Source organism: Erigeron canadensis, chromosome 9 (assembly GCF_010389155.1).
Source record: "Erigeron canadensis isolate Cc75 chromosome 9, C_canadensis_v1, whole genome shotgun sequence".
NCBI classification, from domain to species: domain Eukaryota; kingdom Viridiplantae; phylum Streptophyta; class Magnoliopsida; order Asterales; family Asteraceae; genus Erigeron; species Erigeron canadensis.
The window spans coordinates 27234978-27256625 of record NC_057769.1 but is presented as its reverse complement, the minus strand read 5'-3'; the positions used below and the strand labels follow the sequence as shown (position 1 = coordinate 27256625).

The following is a 21648-nucleotide window of genomic DNA, read 5'->3' as shown; positions in this document are numbered from 1 at the left end:
AATTTAGCCTCTCAAATCTAGCCTTTCATTTTCAATTTTGTCTTTTAGTGAAATAAGACCTCAAATTCAATTTAAGACCTCAATATTAATTGAGACCTTGGGCTTCGATTACTACCTCGATTTGGTCAACCTTGGTAATCTTTGGTCGGTTTAGTCAACTTTGGTCAACTTTAGTCGATTTGGTCAACTTAGTCAAACTCGTAAATTGGTCAACATGGGTCAAACTTGTAAATTTTGGTCAAAGACAAACTAGTATACTTTTGGACAACATAGTCAACAATTGGCAGCACGTTATTAGCACGTTTACCTATAATGAACACATACGTTATAGTGATAATTAGAAACAGATTGTTGCGTGCCGGTTACTTGTTTCCTGATATCTTGTGTAGCTTAAATTTGTTGCTAGCATTCAGGTGAGCTTCGTAGTCTCCTTTTTACGTGTTTTATTGGGGATGAAAGGATACAAAAATGTTTTCTTATAAAACTGTATTTATTTGATATGATATTGTGACGACCTATTTTGGCTACATGTTTTGGAACATATTTTAGATACATTTTGATAACATGTTTTGGAGACATATATGATTTCATAACTTGGATACCTATTGATTTACAATATGGATACATTTGGATGTATTGGATACATGTTCTTGAGCACGACTGGTTGTTGAACCGTAAGTCCCTTCATTGTTAGCACGGCTGGTTGTTGAACCATAAGTCCCTTCATAGTCAACCTTAGCCTGGTACCGTAAGTGCTGTCAACCTTGAGATATCTATGGCAACATTGTGACATGGCCACATTGAGTATACATGAAATGCATCACGTTAACCTGATAACATAAACCTAAGAACTCACCAACCATTGTGTTGACGTTTTTAAGTATCCTTTCAGGTGCACAGATTAGAGGTGGCTGAGGAGAGTAGCATGAAGCCTTTATAGAAGATTTTGGACTCTAGGATTCCTTGTTGCTGCTATGTTATCTTATGTTCTCTTTTGTATTAGTACGACATTATGCCTAACCTTTGATCCCCTGCGTGGGAGTTGGTTTATGCTTTATTTGTGTTAGGATAAATGTTGAATGTTTGCGTTAATCTATATGTTAAGACTTCCTATATTTGTGGATTCATTTAGTCTTCCTATGTAATATCCATGACGCTTGTACTATGCATCGCATCCCGAGTTTTCCACCTTAGTCGCGGTGTGACACCAATAGACAAGACGTCTTAAAAAATCTTTTCAATGTTAGTCGATGAATGACGACTCATTCTCAAACAGTTTTTGGTTCTGAACCTCCCAAATGCACTAACAAATTACTTCAAAAACGATGCCTTTTTTGTGTTATCTTTTCAGCAAGCCCAACAACTTTGTGTAGTTTGAACAAAATGACATGATTAAAAGGCTCATCCTCCTCCTCTTGCTTCATTTGGTAAACTCATAGCATCATTTGGTAAACTCATAGCAGACAATCATATTAACAACGAATCCCACTATTGTGGTATGGAGGAGTTGGAATGTACCTTCATAGTTAATGGAGCATCCACCTCTAGATGTTTTTGTTTAATGATATGTAATAAATAATGTTATTGTCTAAAATGTACTAACATGGTACTAACTTACATTACCCCCTTATACATCTATTATATATGTAAAATGATAAATTCTTCTAAAAGAATAGCCTAAAGATCCTCATTAAATTGAGACATGTGGCAAAATCAGGGGGTGAGATTTGAAAAGAGAATTAGTAGATAACACTTGTCAAATAGTCATGTACTCATGTTTTGAATCTTTTAAGAGAATTTTTAAGCTAATTTTTAGAAGGATTAATCATTTTCCATTATATATATGTGTGTGTGTATATATATATATATAATAACATGAGTAGTTTTGCTCATGCGCGCTTCTGGGCTTTGGAATCACAAACATCTTTTAAAAGGCGTTTAGTTCGCATAATGTTTTTGAAAAAATTGGAATCTATCAAAAGAATTGGAATTTGAAAGAATTGGTCACTGAATAGATTGGAACCTGGTGAAATTGGAATTTGAATGAATTATAATTTGTATCAGTTTGGTTGACCGGAATTAAATGGAATGGAATTTATAATATAAATAATAAAAAATAATTATAATTAATATAATTTTATAAAATTTAAATAGTAGTACTTTCTATAAAATAATATTAGTTTTTATAAAACAATAAAAATATTATAATACAATAACTTTTTATAAAATAATAAAATTTATATGATATAACATTATTAATATATGAAATAAATAATTATTTATTAATTAAGATTTTAATATAAAATAAAAATATTTTTTTATAAAATAGAAGTAAATTTATATAAAATTATGACTTATTGTTGAATAATAATCAATATTAATTTATAATAAAAATAATATTATTATTACTTTTACTATTGTATATTATTTAACATAATAATATTAATTAATAGTCATTATTATTATTAAATTATTGTATTAATTTTATCAATAATAATAGTTATTATTATTATAATTATTATTATAACTAATTGTTATTACTTTTATTATATTATTACATTAATTATAATAATAGTTGTTATTTATATTAATGATAATTATTTATAACTATAATAATATAATTAAGTATAAACTTTAATAATAACTAATAACTAATAATAGTTATAATTCTTATTATTTTATTATTAATACTTATTATTTTTATTATTAATACTTATTATGCTTATTAATAATTATTATTTATATTTATATAAAATTATTTATTATAAATAATAATAACTATTATTATAATTTTAATATTATAAAAATAATAACTAATAATATTTATTATTATATGAATTAAATAAATTATAGTATAAGTAATTTTTATTCCTTTTATTATTATTATTATTATCATTATTATTATTATAAATAGTAGTAATAGAAAAATAGAATATTATGAAATAAACATAATAATAATTTTAGAAGAGTTAAATTTTGAATTCCATTATTTCCATCCACTCTGCCAAGGAATTTTGAATTCCTTCATATAATGGAATTAAAAGGATTCCAATTCCAATGCCTTACGAACCAAACACGTAATGAAATGGAATCTGAATTACATTCTGTCAACCAAACAGGATATGGAATAGAATTCAGATTCCAATTCCATCGAATTCCAACGAATTTTACGAACCAAACACCCCCTAAGATTATGCCTTACTTTTCATGCAATCAGTACAATCTTAAAGGTTTTTTTATTTTTCTTTCTAGCTAGGTCCACTTGTGAGTTCCTGATATGTGTTTATGGTGTTTAGGCTGCACCCTAAACTCTAGGGTGCTTAGGGAGGCTCTGATTGTACTTTTCTTGTATTTGTGCCAAGAATTTATAGAGGTAAAATGACCGGCCAACAAAATTAGTGTTAGCAAAATGGCGGTTTGGTTCCTGGGTAACGATTACGATTTTGCTCCAAAATATAGAACATAAAAGTGTCTATTTTAGTTGCAGTTGTAATTTAAAGTTCATTCCGTTGATGTTTCATTGTTCTTTGCCTCTTCCCATTTTTGGATGCAGGTTAGAGAACACTTTGAATTATGTACTGAAAGGGTCTGGGTAGTTGGCTCGTTTAGCACTTGTGTCTAGACGTGCCCAAAAACCGGTTTTGGGCCAAACCATTTTGGAACCAAAACCAGAACTGGTTTGGGTCAATGCAATCGAAGCCGGCTTTGACTACCGCTTTGAAATCGGTTTTGGTCAAAAGGTTGGTCCGTTTTTTTCGTTTTTTCCTAAAGACCGAACTGATATGAAACCTGTAAAAAACAGATTCTCGAGTCCGAAACCAAACCAGTTTTAAACCTGCGGTTTTCCAAAAACTGAACCGGTTTGGGAAAAACCGGATCTTTTTCGATTCGAATTTCGGTTTTCCAAAACCGGATCTCCCAAAACAGGTTAGTTTGGGCAGCTCTACTTGTGTCATTGCATTTGAACATTATTGATGTATCTTGCCATTCCGTTTCTCAAGGTGTGCAGTAAACTCTACGGGCGGTCATCCGTCGTCGTAAAGTAGCCCAGCAAAAGCTTTCGGGAAGAGAGGTAGTCTTGTGTGTTCCCTAGCTTGTTTCTTTGTCATTTTTGCGAGTATGCATTGTTCATAGCTTGCATGTTTACTTGGTAAATATTATGACGACTTTTTAAGATATTATTGCACTATTCCAGCATAGTTGATTCTAATCTTGAGAGTATATATATCGACAATACTTTGTTATGGGTAAGGAATATGATGGGAACAACCGAACAATGATACTTGAAGAGCCATATATAAAAGAATCCATATCTAGATCCAAAACGAACCAAACCTTGATTATCACCTCCAAAACATCACCTCCAAAACGATCTCAAACCTTTAACAATAAGCGAACCCTATATGACCGAAAAGTGACGGAAAAACGTTGAGTATATATAATGTGTCGTTCAATGATGTTTTTGACATGTTACTCATATAATTTGGATACATGAATCATTACTAAAAAAACCATTTAAATAAAAAAAATTGGTAGTATAAATATTGATAAATTACCCTACTATACAAATTGTATGACTACTTTGCAAACACACAATGTATAATTTTGATAAATTAATCAAATTCTATGATAATAATTAGGGTGTGGTGCTATAAATTGGCTCTTTGACAAGTTTTTGTTGAATCAAAATACGTCACGTGTTTTTGTCAAAAACTAACCAAAACTTGTCAAATCACATGGTGTAGTGCAACAAATTAAACTAGCCAAAACTTGTCAAAATACCGATGCCGGGAAAGTCTTAGGTTATCGGAAAAGATTAAAAAAAATGACCGTTTTTAGTAAAAAAGGATACTTGGGCTCAGAATTTGGGGGTCCGGAATTTCAGAAGCGGGGACGCCATGGCTGCCAACCCGAAGGTTTACCCCGCCAAGATACGACCCGGATCATCTGAGTCCCATTTTTACGAACATTTTGTATCATCATCGCCCATTTAGCATAACACCGACAACCTAACTGTTTAACTATATCATCATCGGCTAAAACTACATTTTCCGGTTACCTATTCCTTTAATGGAACAAAATACGGTAACACTACCAAGGAAAAAATTCGGCAACGCTACCGGTAAATTAATACTACCAAGCAAATCACAAACATGCAATTAGCGACAATGTAAAAATATATAAATATACGTATATAAGCATAAGCAGCAGCAGTTAACCGGAAAACCTAAAAAAGGGCTCGCCGGAAAACTGTATAAATCGAAAAACCGAATCAACACCAGAAACCCCAAAAAGGGTCACATGCAACAACGATAAACCAGAAACCCCAAAAAAGGATATCACCGGAAACCCCAAAAAAGGGGACTCTGGAAAACCGATTAGCCAAAGAGCCAATAATGTGTCAACTACACCCTTGCCAAATCCAAACAACAATTTGGCCGTAAAAAAGTGAACTTTTTGGCCGGCAACCACCGAAAACCCCATAAAAAGGGTTTCCGATCTCACCGGAATAAGGTTTTTGTACGTTAGGAGCATTGGCAAGTTTTTCCAACATAGATTACAACAATAGAAGTATAAAAAGTTGTAGGATTAGCCTCAAAATCACCCCCCCCCCCCCCTCCCCCTTAACCAAAAAAAATTATAATAAAAAATACGTTTCCGGTATAATATAAAGAGTTTTGGCACAAGAACAAAGAGAAAAAAACGGTCACAAGACACGCTCCCAACGTTCACAAGGATCGGACAAAAGTGGCCAATATATATAGACATATAGTCGATGTAACATGCCAAAACTAGCCGATGCATGTGCTATAGGCGTGCCAAAGAGCCGAAACTAGCCGATTCATTTTGCCAATAAAAATTTGCCGACTACACTCTTACCCTTACTATCCTTTGTTATATTCGAACCACAAAAAGTCAGTCTTCAACTAAAAGTCAACCAATTCAATACGAACAAAGAAAGCCCACAAAATCCATAAGTTGGTGAGTTAATTTTCCAATGAGCAGAATAGAAAACCCCACTTTGAAAGAAAAAAAATACCCACTTCTAACCCATTGTGACCCAATACGTTTCACTAACCAATTAAAAAGCCCACTATGAAGAAAAAACCCACTGTGAAGGAAAATACCCATAAATCCATAATCATTCCATAGGTATAATACCACCACTCCCTTCAAAGTGGGAAAGATTTTTCTAGGCTCTGAAATACTATTTGAACTTTTATAAAACTTTTTGGTACTATGTCTTTTAAGTACCTTTTAAATTTGGGATAAGTATTTTAGAATGTAATAAACTTTGAACGAATGTCTATAGTAGGAAATAACTAAAGTTGTGTGTATTGTATGTAAACAACTCGAAAATAATGTTTATTGTATGTAAGAAAATGTATTTAATCAATTAAAATCAGACAAGTGACACCTTTATATGGTTGTCACGTATGTTTTCTTACATACAATAAACATTTTTTAAAGTTATTTACATACATTACACACAACTTTAATTATTTCCTACTATAGACATTCGTTCAAAGTTTGTTACATTCCAGGATACTAATCCTTTTAAATTTCGGTCTCTCCTTTTTTTAAACATCAAATCCTAACCTACTTTAATATACACCAATAAACATCATTGTTTAAGATTGGATCACGGTCTTTTCCGGACCAATATTTCTACCAAATAGGTTAACCTCATATTGATTTTGGTCTCTCTGTGGGACATATAGCATCGACCATGCTGACAGCGTTTCAAACTTGGACTTGATAATCTGCCCACTAATCAACTCATCAATTGAGTAATAGGGACTTTGAAATCAAGTTTGAGAGAAAAGAGTCAAAAGACATACATTTTTGACTTAGGAGTTTTGATAAAAAAAAAAAAAAATTTAACAAAAATAATATGACAAAAGTGTTATATGCCACTTGCCAAGAATGAGGATGGTATACTGCCATACAGAACAAACTCAAGCTTTTCTTCAATATTGAAAAGAATACACATGATGACATGAACATCAAACAAGTCTATTTTTACAATTTATTATTAATTGTTATTTTTTAAGAGACAACTTACATTATATATATAACTAGTGTTCAGACCCGTCCAATGGACGGATAGTCTCAATATATATTAATCAAAGCTAAAAAATTGGAATTCAAATATATTAAATAGAGATACCGAAATCAACTTGCAAATAAGCTAGCTGAATAGCCACTCTATCGGTCAAAATACTCCAAAAATTATCCGACCAAAGAAGAAACATACGAAAACTAACTCCATATAAATATTGATTCCAGTTTACCCCTTTTTTCAACTTTAGTTAAATAAAAAATTTATAGTTTCTTATATTCTAAAAGTGTAAACTATATAAAAGTATAATTAAATATAAATTGCATAGAGATTCTTTAAAGTTAGAGTAACTTTCTAGGTTAAGGGAATCTTGACCATTGGATTAAAATCAATGGTTAAGATTCAAAGATGACTTTTTAATCTTAACCATTGATTTTAATCCAATGGTTGAAATCCCTCAACTTTACCTTGAACTTTAGAGGATCTTAATCCAATAAATTGGGTTAAAGTGTAAATTGGTAATGGAAAATCAAAAAGTGTAAATTAATTATTTTAAATTTAGTTAAAGTGTAAATTGGTGATGGGAAACCAAAAAGTGTAAATTAATTGTTTTAGATTGGGGTTAAAGTGTAAATTGGTAATGGAAAACCAAAAAGTGTAAATTAATTTAGATTAATATTAAAAATTAAAGGATTAATAAAGAAGAAGGATTAGACTCAAGGAGGTGGATTAGGGGTGCCAAGTGTACCCCCAACCCCCTCTTTTAGTTATATTATAGATAAATACTTTCACATGGTTCAGCCGTTATTACTTTGAGTTACTCACAAACCGGATAGTTGTCTTGGAATTAATTAGTTCATAAAAAATAAAAATTATGAACTATAAATGTAACTAACTATTGATGGTGTACCCACTCTGCGATATGCAAAACCTGCCACACGAAGCATCAACAGAATGCGTTGCGGCACGAAAGAACGTCAGATATCTCACAAAGCAAAAAGGGAAAGAACTAATTATCCATAAATAAAGGGATTCGATTCCATCCTTGTAAGCAGATAATTAAGGAAATGATTGAGGCCGATCGAAGACCTAGGAAACCCTAAAGAAAAGTCTACTTTGGCGCCATTTTCCTCCCGCTCAAATTATCTCCTATTAATAGGAGATCCAAAAGACCCCCAAGGCACAACATAACTCATTCATATACACATACACACGCACATCTCGTTCAATTGGTGAAAAGAGGCTAGAACCCTACCTTCGGGGAATCGCCAACGAACGACCCAAAAACATCCACCACCCCATCTTCATCCTAACCTCGGTTTGGTGTACAGACATTTGGCGCCATCCGTGGGACCCGACATTCAGATCCCTCAAACTCTTAATCTTGTTTTTCACAGCGAATCGATATTTAGGAGAAATGACCGACATTCCCAGCTCCGAACAAAACACACAAACCATTGGAAATGCCCTAGCCGGAAACATCCCGCCTGGACCAGAATCGACAACTGAAGTACCACGCAACGACGATCAACAAGCCGATCGTCAGGCTAATCAAAACTCCGACCAGTCGATACAATCGGGAGGAGACCAAGGGACATTCTCAGCGGGATCCCCTCGCAGAAACCTGCCATTATTTAACCCAGATTATGTCCTCCAGAATTATGATCACATTCAAAGAACAATGAGGCATCTGAGAAGGATCAGCGCCTTAGGCAGCACCAGCAGAGTACTAGATTTCGACGAAGCAACAGAGGAAGAGTACGATCTGGTGACATCGCTAAGGGGGCTTAGGAGACTCCCCTAGGGCGGGCCCCGAAACCCTTACGGTTTCGGGATCAACAGTGAGGGCCTCCGGACCCTAACTCCTTCAGACCGAAGGTCGTTTCAGATCAGCGAAGTTCCCAGATCCGAAAGGCCTCCGTCACCAAGGGAACGAGCACCCCAGGGACTCTCAGGGGCGAACGAGCTCTGAAGCCCCTCGGGATAATGATCTAAGGGGTGACGCTGTTCGTAAACCGGGAAGGTACCCAAACAACCGAAGCTTTTTGTATGAAGGAGACGCTCGTAAGTATGATACCCAAGCGTACGGGGCCCAGCCTTCAGGCGGTCATCCTCAGGGGAGCTATGTTCCGATAGCCCCGGAAAACCCTCGTGGCGCAAGAAGACATGTGACCGATCCAGGATCTTATGACCTACCGAGACAGAGGACACAGGTCGTCCAGAACCCACTAGAATTACAGACGGTCGGATGTAATATCGAAGACTCTCCGTTCACAGCATGGATACAAAGCTACCCCCTCCTGAATGACCTGAAGTATCCCTCTTATTTAGGGACGTACGATGGGAAGAGCGACCCCGACGATTTCTTGGAAGCATTCGAAGGGGTATCGGAGGTGAAAGTCTGAAACGTCCCAGTTGCGTGCCGAGCCTTCAAACACCTCCTCAAGGGAGACGCTAGGGAATGGCTGAAGAGCGTAGCGAAGGGATCCATCACCAGCTTCGACGATCTTAAAGAAAAGTTTTGAGTGCGCTTCAATCAGCAAAAGAAACACAAGAAGCTCCACGTGGCTACCCACGGAATAAAGCAAGGGGGCACAGAAGGGAGTAGGACATTTGTGGACCGATTCAGTCATGAAACTGAAGACATAATGGATCTGCCTGAGTCCCAGAGGATCTCAGCGCTGCTACACGGCCTTCAGAGCCCAGGACTGGTTGAGTTCTTATACAGAGATCTGCCGAAGACCTATGAAGAGGTCCAGAAGAGGGCCTATGTGTACCTAGACGCCAAGGACACCGCCTCGAAAGGAAATGCCAATCCTCCACAGGACAAAGAATCCCCTGCGGGACGAAAAGAAAAATGGGAAACGAAAAAGATTATAAAACTTCCCGGTACAACCCATATTACAAAGAAGAAAAAGGGCAAGTCAAAATTAACCTTCCAGAGATGTATAAAAGCCCCAGGGAAATACTTATTACTGAGTCCACCGCGAAGGCCTTCCTAACGCCACCTAGGTTAAGCGGAAGGAACAGAAGGGAACCAGAAAAATACTGCGAGTTCCACAGAAATAATGGGCACGACACTAACAACTGCTGGCAACTCCGTAGGGCCATCGAAGAAGCAATCAACGAAGGAAAATTGTCACACTTGGTCAAGACCGTGCGGCAGCAACAAAAGAAGGAGGATGACTTAAAAGAAAAGAAAAAAGGACCATAAAAAACCATTTATACAATCGTCAAAAAGAAAACAGGAGCAGAACATCCGTTCCAGAAGACATATAAGGGAAACACAATGCACATCACATTTCCTTCGATCTGCAACACCCGGGCCTTTCGTGACCCACTTACCATCACAACGATGCTTGAAATCTTAAAAGTAAAGGGAATATGTGTAGACACGAGAAGTGAGTGCGATGTCCTTTACGAAAAGGCCTTTTGGAAACTGTATCCTGTGTCACGAATGAATTTCAAAAAAACCAATACTCTGGTCCAAGGATACTCAGGGGGAACCGAGAAGCCCATCGGGAAGCTAACAGCGAAAGTAACCATTGGAAAAGGACGATGGGAACGCACAGAAAAAATATCGTTCCTCGCGGTGCAAGGAGACTCACCCTTCAAAGCAATACTAAGAAGACCTGGAATTCAGAATTTTGAGATGATCCCTTCCGTAATGCACGGAATGATCAAGTACCAGTCGAACGGAGGAACCAAACCTTGAAGACGAAGGAAAAAAGGATAACTGAAGAAGGACATGACGGGCCACATTGGCTATCATGGAGCGAAGGACCCTATCTCGGGCGATTGAACGCGTAATATCTATCCCATGGAATTTACTATGTCATAAAACTGCAAGGCCAAATCAAGCACCCACCTGCAAAAAACAAAGCAAAGCAACAAAACATAACGAACCAGCTGCATAGACAGCTAAATATTCACATACTAAGTTTGGAATTATCCCCTAAACTAACAAAACGTTCACCTGCTAAACATAAGCAGAATATTCAAACAGAATAAGTAAATTGTTCAGGCAGCACTACAAGCTGCGAAATTAACAAAGATGTTCAAGGTGGCACAAACGCCAGTTCAAGGCACGTAGGCCGGCAAACACTTCATTGTGGGTCAACTTCAGGTTCTGGAACAATGGTATCAGGAACAATCTTCAGCAAGTCATCCACAGCAGCAGTAGGATCAGCAACAACCTTAGCCATGTAAGGAAAGACAGCATCCTTCCACTTCTGGTCCACAAGGTCCACTTGGTGAGCAGCATCAACAACGTAGTCAGCTCTGCACCTGACATCACACTTCCCCTCTGCTGCAAATTCATCCAGAACGGTGGCCCTTTCCTCAGCCCTCTCTACGAATGTCAACTCACCCAACAACTGCCCTACCTCATTAGAATACAACAATGACTTGCAAACATATGGAGTAGCCTCTATCACAAGCCTAACCCTCTCGTCCTTCAACATATTTAACTCATCATGAAGGGCCCTGCAAGTGCTTTGTTCCACAACCAGATCCTGATTAACCTTGTACACAGCCTCACCACAAACAACATTCTTAGCCTTCAGATCATTCATATTTTGTTTCAAATCCTGCACAATATCTGATGACTCCACAGATGTAACAAACCGAGCTTCCTTTGCCTTCAGATCATCAATGGTGGCCAACATAGACTACACTTCAAGACTTTTAGACCTAAGGTCCAGAGACATCCTTGTGAAACACTTAGCAGCAACAGAATCCAGGTATGAATGCAACTGACGATCTTTCTTGAAAACTTTAAGAAAAGTCTCGTTGTCCATGGCATCAATTCTCTTCACATCTTCAGCATTCATATCCTCACCTTCCATCCAACCAAACATCCCATGGGAGCCTGCAAAAAAGAAACACACTCAGAGAAATCTGAACAAAAACAAATAATAACTGAAAAAACAAATAAAAAAACAAAGTACCTGTCTTTGAATCAGAAGGCTTTCGGAATTCAGCAGCCTTCACATCCTCTCCAACTTTCCTCATTTTCAAACGACTAGCAACAGTATTGGGCACAGAGCTTTCATTCTTCTTCCTCCTCTTATCTGTAGCAGAAACCTCCACAACTTCAAGATCTTAGACATCAACACTACAACCAGAAGGATTCACAGAACTGGAAATTTCAGGAACGTCATTTTGAACATCAGCAGACTCAGCATTCTGAGATGGATTATCAGCAACATTACTTTTTTGACCACCAGAAGGTACCATAGTCACTTCCTTCACTCCCTTTTTTACAAACTTCCTGAAGGTCATATCTGCAAAACAAAAGACAGATCACATAAATACAAACAATTCACACTCCATCAGCAAATATAAGACAACGAGCCTTACCATCAATATTTACACCACCAGGGAGAAAACCAATCACTTTTGCTTTATACAAAACAACATCAGGATACGAAACAACTCTTATAGGGTTAGAGCGAATGTATCGACAGAAATCATCGACAACAAACTTGGGAACAGGATTCTCATACTTTTCATGAACACATAACAAATTCTTATCCACAACAGAATCAAAACCAGGAGGGAAAAGAGAAGACTCTATAAAAACAAAATCACTCTTCCAATCACGAATATCTAACCCCCCCTCCCCTCAGAAAACAACCACTCTTGGAACGATTCCCCACAGTAACCCACTCACCGGATGGACAAGTCTATGCAAAATGCCTAAAAAAATCTAATGACGGTTCCCCACCATAAGCCCTACACATAACCTCAAAAGCTATTATCCTTGATAAACCTAATGGGGTGACAGTCGAGATATGCACATCAAAATAGTCCAAAACTTCCAAAAGAAAAGATGAAAAAGGATACCTAATGTTCCCCTTAAACATCGATTTTATATAAAAACCAACATACCCCTCTGGTGGGGATAAAATCGTCTCGCCATCAGTCGGAAGTTTAAAAGATGCTATTTTACCAGGAAAGTATTTGCCTACAAATTTCTCTAATCTCGACCGAATCACGGTCGATTCAGTGACTTCAATACCAGATTTCGGCATCGCAATAATCACAAGGAAAACAAACTTAAAAAACGAGAGGGAAATAACGTACCTAAGCAAAGTAATCGGATGAGAGTCGCGTCGGAAACCCTAAGAGAGAGAGAGAGATATTTTTCGAGACGGTTGGAATAAAAAGGAAAAAAAGAAGTCAAATTTATATATGGTTGCATGCGCTTCAGAGCCGTTGGATTAGGGCACCTTGAGATGCGAGACAACCTACCAAGAGTAATTAAGCCTTCAAATCAATTTAAACCAAAGTATCAGGGGGCATTTTACAGACAAAATCCCTTGAAAAGTAAGGAATTGCAAGAAAAGTCCAAGACCACTAGTCTTTCGCAACACTAGTCCCCTTGGACTGAGGGGCTTGATGGTGTACCCACCCTGCGATATGCAAAACCTGCTACACGAAGCATCAACAGAATGCGCTGCGGCACGAAAGAACGTCAGATATCGCACAAAGCAAAAAGGGAAGGAACTAATTATCCATAAATAAAGGGATTCGATTCCATCCTTGTAAGCAGATAATTAAGGAAATGGTTGAGGCCGATCGAAGACCTAGGAAACCTTAAAGAAAAGTCTACTTTGGCGCCATTTTCCTCCCGCTCGAATTATCTCCTATAAATAGGAGATCCAAAAGACCCCCAAGGCACGACACAACTCATTCATATAGACATACACACGCACATCTCGTTCGATTGACGTAAAGAGGCTAGAACCCTACCTTCGGGGAATCGCCAACGAACAACCCAAAAACATCCACCACCCCATCTTCATCCTAACCTCGGTTCGGTGTACAAACAACTATGTCAAAATGTTTATGTTATGTAACTAACTATAAAAGTGTTTATGTAATGTAACAAACTATCTGTTTTCGTCTATAGTATGTAAATTCCCGGTTACCATTGGAAAGTAAGGAAAAGAATCTGTGTGTGTATGTAACTTGTTTTCAGCTACTATTGTAGGAAAGAAACTTTGTTTTGGGTCATTGTGTGTAAGTAACCTGCTAAAACTGAACGAAAAATGTAATTAATCTGCTAAATGCTGATGTGGTGGCGGCGGCGACTCCTGCTGCAACTTGTTCTTCTTCGTTCCGCTCCCGAATCACTTCCTTGTGTCTTGTAACTTCATAGGCTTCATTCTTAAGTCATTTGATGTCATTTACCCTCTCTCGCATCTTCCGCGAACCTGCATAAACATAAGATTCCATTAAGTACCAATAGTTCTGGAATATTAACTCATTTATGCACTGATATAAAGCCTTTCGATAGGGGTTTTTATCACAAAATAGACGCTCATTAGGTGGCAGTGGAGATGGCAGAGCAATAATCTGTCATACACGTATATAGCCAACCTCCATATAATCAACTCTGTCTGGCTAAATATAAGAGGGTCACTGTATCAAAGTAATCGGTATCCAGGTCTATAAGCACAACCGGTTACTTTCTAATGGTAACCAGTAATTTACATACTATAGACGAACATAGGTAGTTTGTTACGTTACATAAATGTTTTTGTAGTTAGTTACATAACATAAACATTTTGGCATAGTTAGTTACATTCCCAGGTCATAATGGTGATCGACTATGTGTTCAACTGGTAATCCTATACATATTATAGATAAAAACAGGTAGTTTATACATTACATAAACGTTTTTGTAGTTAGTTACATAATATAAACATTTTGTCATAATTAATTACATTCCCAGGTCATAATCCCTAAAAAATAATTGGATACCCAAGTTACCAAAATCTTGTTTTGCATTACAATATTACATTGCTATATGATAGAATCTATATATAAGAAGTGTGTTATAAAGCGTCACGCATCATACTTATCAAAAATGAAGTAACGTTTGAGCAGCCTATTGTACATAAATCTTAGACAAAATTGTTATATATATAGAGCAAGTAATACTGTAATATTTTTAATGATCTTTTTATATCTCGAGTTGTATGAAGAATAATTTTAAGATCATCAGTGATGCATTTTAGTATATTGCTACTATATATACATCATCAAAACAAACACATACTGATGATATATTCTCCCAGCGATACGAAGGACCTGCCACACGGTGGAATAGCAAATATGGTGATGAGGCACGAAGGCCTCTCCATAACAAAAGGTTCCGCAGAAGATAAATAGGGATAAGAATTGCTTTCCTATAAAACCAGGATTCACCCTTATCACTTCCCACCCATAATTATGAAAATGATATTCTCAGTCTAAGACTTGGGAAAGCCTAAAGAGAACTACTTGTTCTCCAAGCTGATTCCTCCCTATATAAGGAGGACCAAAAGACCTTTAAAGGCATTCAACACACACTTGATCACACTTAGACTACATACTCATTCGATTGGTGTAAAGAGGCTACAACCTTATTTTCGAGGAACCGCCAACGAACGACCAAAAACACCAATCATCCCATCTTCAACCTAAACCAGGTTCGGTGCACAAATATTTGGCGCCATCCGTGGGACCCCACACTTGGATCCCGAAACCACTCTCGTTTTTGTTTTTTGCGTCGAACCAAAATTAGGGAGAATTGGTCGATGTTTCGCCATGATTTAGGCAAGATTCCCAACCGGCGGCCGAAAATGAACCTGGGGGAAATACTCCCCCCATATTTGGACCAGCAACTAAAGCACCCACGAATGGCGATCAACAGGCGAATTGCCGGACCGATGGAAACTCGGGACGATCAACCCAGATACAAGGTGAACAAGGCGGGTTCTTTCGGGGATCCCCGTCCAGTACCCCACAATTGTTCGATCCAGAATATATCCACCGGAATTATAGCCACGTCCAATAAACTATGAGTCATCTGCGAAGAGTCAGAGCGCTGGGTAGCACCAGTAGGGTGCTGAAATTTGATGACGAGACGGAGGACGATTATTATGTCGACACACCAATTTACACTTTTTACCCAATAATTTTAATATAATAAATAAACAATAATGCTATTATATATCCGATAGAATAATAACTAATATTTATCCAATAAAATAATAACTAATATGTATCCAATAACATGTTCTATACTTCTATCATATAATTAATAAAAAATAAAATTAAACTTAATGTAAATATATTAAGATTTTGATAATAATTGTACTATTTTAATTTTAATATATACTAAAAGACTGTTGAACTAATGGCTTATTAACAAATCATATCGTTCGATTTTATCAAATTATCAAATTGACTCTCGCTGATGTGATCATTTAGTTTTTTACATAATTTTATTTAACTAATAAAAAACAAACAACAAAAATAATTAGTTTTACAATGTTATTAAAATTTGTTTCTATATACAAAGCCCGGTTTTCACACACGAACAATTGTACATTGCAGTATCTCGAGTTAAGTCGAGAAGGGGTTTTAAGGTGTTAATATGTGACAAAGATGAGAAGACAAAAAACACTACAACAAATTTCGTTTATAAAGAAGTCTTTCATATGATAAAGGAGGGTCTATGCTTCCAATGTGCTTTTATTATATTAGTTTTCTTTCTATAAGCTTAATATTTTTGGCATTTGAATTGAACATTTAGTATCTACTTATATCTTCAACTTTGAACTTATAAGCTTTTATGAGTTACATGTACTAATATCTAATATTAATGATGTCGTTAATCTTGTATCCAGTGTTGGATACGGGTCTAAAATCTAGTTATAATTATTCTAAATATCTTAAATTACACCATTGTCAAATATTGAACTTTGATCTTTTAAAAAAAAAAAAAAGAAGCTATAGCTCAACAATTTTGTGTTTTATATCTCACTAAATTTTAATTTCATATATATGTAGTACGTACAATTAAGAGGTTGATACAACAATACTAAAGCGGGGGAGAAAAAAAAAGACCCTAAGCATCTAGTCTGTGATGACTTCCAATTAAAGTACTTGATTTATACTATTATTGTTTTGAGCGTCATCTCACATACCCTCAAATCTTGAAGTTTTAAATCGCTTTATGTGTTATTATAAACTTTATCAACACTACCCATTTTGAAAAATGGCAGTTTACATTGTTTATATCTACATATCTATTATCTAGTCTATTATAATATGTAGTAGACCATTGCTTTATTTAGAAGAAGTTCTTAGTTTGAATATTTAAAATCTTATTTTTAAAATTTTGACCTTACATTTTTTCTTTTATGTGATATAAAACTTAATAAAAACTATAACAATGAAAATATTTTTAAAACACAATCAATTCTTATAATATTATCAAATACAAAAGGTCATATAATGTTAAAATTGAAAAAGTTAGACTCTAAAAATCAAAACCTCTTCTAATGAAACAAATAGAATAATATATAAACTTATAATATAAATTAAATACAATAAAATGGTTTGTATAATAATGAATATATATTACATTTTGAATTTTTGATGATACATAAACATTTTCATGATGAGACAAAATTAATACTTTAATACTCCTTAATAAACAGATTGCCCCTCATTAAGTAAATTAAGTATTTTAACACATAAAACCACACGATCATATCTCTCTTTCTCACACATACACACACATCAACACCACCACCATCTATCATCACTGTCAACCGCGCCACACTGCCGCCACCGCCACTAGCACCACCATCGCTAATTATCACTGCCACCGCCGCCGCCATTACATCATCACCGCCACCTTCACCACCATCGCTACCGCACGCCACCATGACGCATCACCACCACCACCACAACCATCATTATACTATCGCATTGTGCAGGTTTTCTGCTAGTATTTAGTTAAGAGTATATAATTGGTTGATTTGTTTCATTTTAATTCTAATCTTATTTAAGCCAAAACCTTTGTATACATTCGTCTTTCTACTTTTTGTTAATTCAAAACTATATACATTAGCAAATTAATTTACAAACCAGATCCAAATGTATATATTGAAGATATCCTTAAGTGACGTCACTAGGCCAAATTAAACCATCTAAACACATAATAAAAGTAAAATCAAAATAAATTTCTATTGATCTGAAAATTGTATATAAAATACTAAATTAAATCCGCACGTTGTGCAGGACTGACTAAAAGCGTAACAGATAAATACATTTTTATTCGTGATTTATGATAATATAAATAATTGGTTAGATTACAACTTATGCAAATAATAAAATTATAATATATGATTATATGATATATGTTAAATATGTTAAAACATGACTAATGAAACGTAAATATCTATAAATCCTATGCAAAGATGACACCTAAAAATACATAATTTTTTAGTTATATATAAAGAATTAAATTTAAATAATTACTAAAATTTAATATATCTTTAGGACAGATTTAAGAAAACTTATATGATAGCATTAATTTGATTCAAGATGATATAGGTTTGCAACCGACTTATTATATACTAATTTACTGAATCAATATTTGTGCAACTTATTATATATTAATTTTGTAGGTTTATGATACGATGCAGCCAACTTCATATGAATAACAAATAACGGAAGAAGTTATTTTTAATAATTATAATGATGATTAGGAATAATTTAAATGACATGGATAAACATATGATACCTTAAAATTAAGAAATTAATAAAAAAATGACAACTCATAAAAAATCTTACATGACATGTTCTTATAAATACCAACTAAGCAAAAATATATCCCCTCTTAGAGATGTTATTGAAAGTTTAAAAATTTTATGACGGTATGATACCTTCATATATAATTTTACCAGTTTTAATTTTGATATTTTTTTTTTCTCAGTTGAACTTGTGAACAAACATCATTTAAAAGAAAATTCATAGTTGACTAGACGAGTTTCGATGTGAATTCTTGTCAAGTATATATATATGGCTTCATCTCAAAAGCAAAATTCATATCTCAAACATATTATTTATAAACTGAACTCATGGCAGCTAAATTCCTACTACTCTCCTTGCTCTTTCTAAAACTACTCATATTTTCAGGTCTATCATATCTCTAGCTTTTAATTACAGTTACATTTTTTTTTACGACAAATCTAGGTCTAATATGGGCATTATTCTTTTTTATGATAACTATCCAACCATCCCCACGTACATATACAACGTGCGTGATTAGTTAGAACAAATATTTTTTATGGTGTCGATTTAAATTACCGGATTAATAGCCCAATCATCATTTTTCATTCTTTACATATACTATTGTTATAAGATTCGTTGCGTTAGGAGAATGAATTTAGAATTATTTTAGTAAATCTATATAATGGAAGAGATAGCCTTTATTATAAGATGCGTCTCCATGTGAGAAATAGTTTGTGTTATTATAGAAATGTGGCTGTTAATTAAAAAAAGAGTTTTGCTAAACGAAGCCGTTAGGATTTTCGTTAAACTGCATTAATTAGTTGTATACTTATTATAAAATTCAGGGGTGAATTTTTAATATTAAAATTTACAATCTTTAATTTTATACACGTTAAATGAAGCTCTAAGAGCTTTGTTTAATATTTTTCATAATAAAATGTACCACAATTTATTTAGATTTCATTAACAAGACTCATAAAATAATGATTTAGTGGAGGAAAAATTGTACGTAGTGAGCAAATGGTATATATTGAGATTCTCGTATGAAATATATGTATTTTTTAACTTACATTGTAGTATCCCGTTGTTAATCCTATGATAGAATATAATTGTAGAAACGGAAAGAAACATATATGAAAAATATTAATTACTATTTAAAATAAAGTTGAATATATATATATATAATATATATATATACTAGCACATTACCCGCGCAATGTGGCGGTAGTCGTGACGGCGAGGATGTGGTGGTAGATGCGACTATTTGTGGTAGATGAGACGTCGATTGATGTAAATTATTAATGGGGATATTTTAAAAAATAAAGGATCGATAGTATAACTTAATCATTAATGTTAAGGGATAGTGTAAGTAAAAATATTTTAGTGCTAAGTAAAATTATTACATATCTTAAGGGTGGTAGATGAAAATATTACATGGAAGGGCATTTTAGACATTTCCCTTCATGTAACTTTCAACATGGAGGTATTTTTTTTAATAAGTAGTATATATATATAGGTTTTAGGTAAAATAAAACAAGTATTAAAATAAAACAAATAAAACAATAGGTTTTTCTTCACTGAAGATCACCGTGCAGCATGAAAATCATTGTGTATCAATTGCTTCGTGAATCTTCGTGCATCAATTTAACTATGATCCAAGGGTCAAGATCATGTCTTATTTGTTTTACTTTAATACTTGTTTTACAATACCCAACCCCTATATATATATATATATATATATATAAGGTATATATTATTTAAAAAATTAATAAATTTTTAACATGTACGTTGTAATGAAATCTTTATAATGTAATATAGATATAAATGATCTAATTATTAGTAATTTAAGACTTTATTTATATACGCAAATATATATACTATTCATAATATATCTTTATTACATTGGTGATTGGTGTACACATGCAGATGCGCAATCAGTAGGCGTTTGTAATGGGAGGGTCGGAAACAATTTACCTTCCCCACAAGATGTGGTAAACCTTTACCAAAGAAGTGGCATAACCAGGATGCGGATCTACGGCCCTGATCCAGCCACTCTTCGAGCTCTTGGGGGAACCAATATTGAACTTATTCTCGACGTTCCAAACAATGATCTTGAGTCCCTAGCTGGAGGTGGAGCAAAAAATTGGGTCCAAAACAACATTTTAAATTATCCTAGAGTCAACTTTCGATACATCTCTGTTGGAAATGAAGTCGATCCCAATAATAATGAAAATAGACGTTTTACACGTTTTGTACTTCCAGCGATGAGAAATGTTCAACAAGCCCTTCAAGACGCGCGTCGTACCCAAATCAAGGTCTCAACTGCAACCTACACAGGTCTTCTAAAAACCTCATATCCGCCTAGTCAAGGTGTATTCCATGACAATGTTATAGGATATATCCAACCAATAATTACCTTTTTAGCCGAAAACAACTCGCCAATGCTTGCTAATATTTACCCTTACTTTGCTTATGATGGGACTAACCCTAAGTTAAAACTCTCATATGCACTTTTCACCAATCCTAGCATAGAGTTCAACGATAATGGTCGTGATTACTCAAACCTCTTTGATGCAATGTATGATGCTCATTATGCGGCTCAAGCACGTCTTGGTGGAGCTAATGTGCCCATTGTTGTGTCCGAAAGTGGATGGCCGTCTGCCGGGGGCACTGATGGAACAACATTAGAAATCGCAGGAACTTACTATAGAAATTTGATTGCACATGTCAAGAGTGCAAAAGGGACACCTTTAAGACCAGGAAGATCTATAGAGACATATTTGTTTGCAATGTTCGATGAAAATGATAAAAGGGGAAAGGAGTCTGAGAAACATTTCGGTGTTTTCTATCCTAATCAAAGATCCAAGTATAACCTAAGGTTTTAAGAAAAAAAATCTCAGAAGGTTTTCTGATAATCTATCTATATACTATAAAATAATGAAACAAAACTCTTGTTTCTAATATACTTGTAATATTATTCAAGGGATGTAATATTTTGCTATTGT

At 34.9% G+C, this 21648-nt stretch overlaps 1 protein-coding gene across 1 annotated transcript; it reads left to right on the top strand.

Moving 5' to 3' along the window:
• Nucleotides 1-18970: 18970 nt before the first annotated feature.
• Nucleotides 18971-21648, top strand: LOC122582830 (glucan endo-1,3-beta-glucosidase-like). The gene is made up of 2 exons (XM_043755266.1): nt 18971-19048; nt 20570-21648. Exons 1-2 carry the CDS (start codon nt 18991-18993, stop codon nt 21526-21528), a joined length of 1017 nt encoding a protein of 338 aa, XP_043611201.1. The 5' UTR covers nt 18971-18990; the 3' UTR covers nt 21529-21648.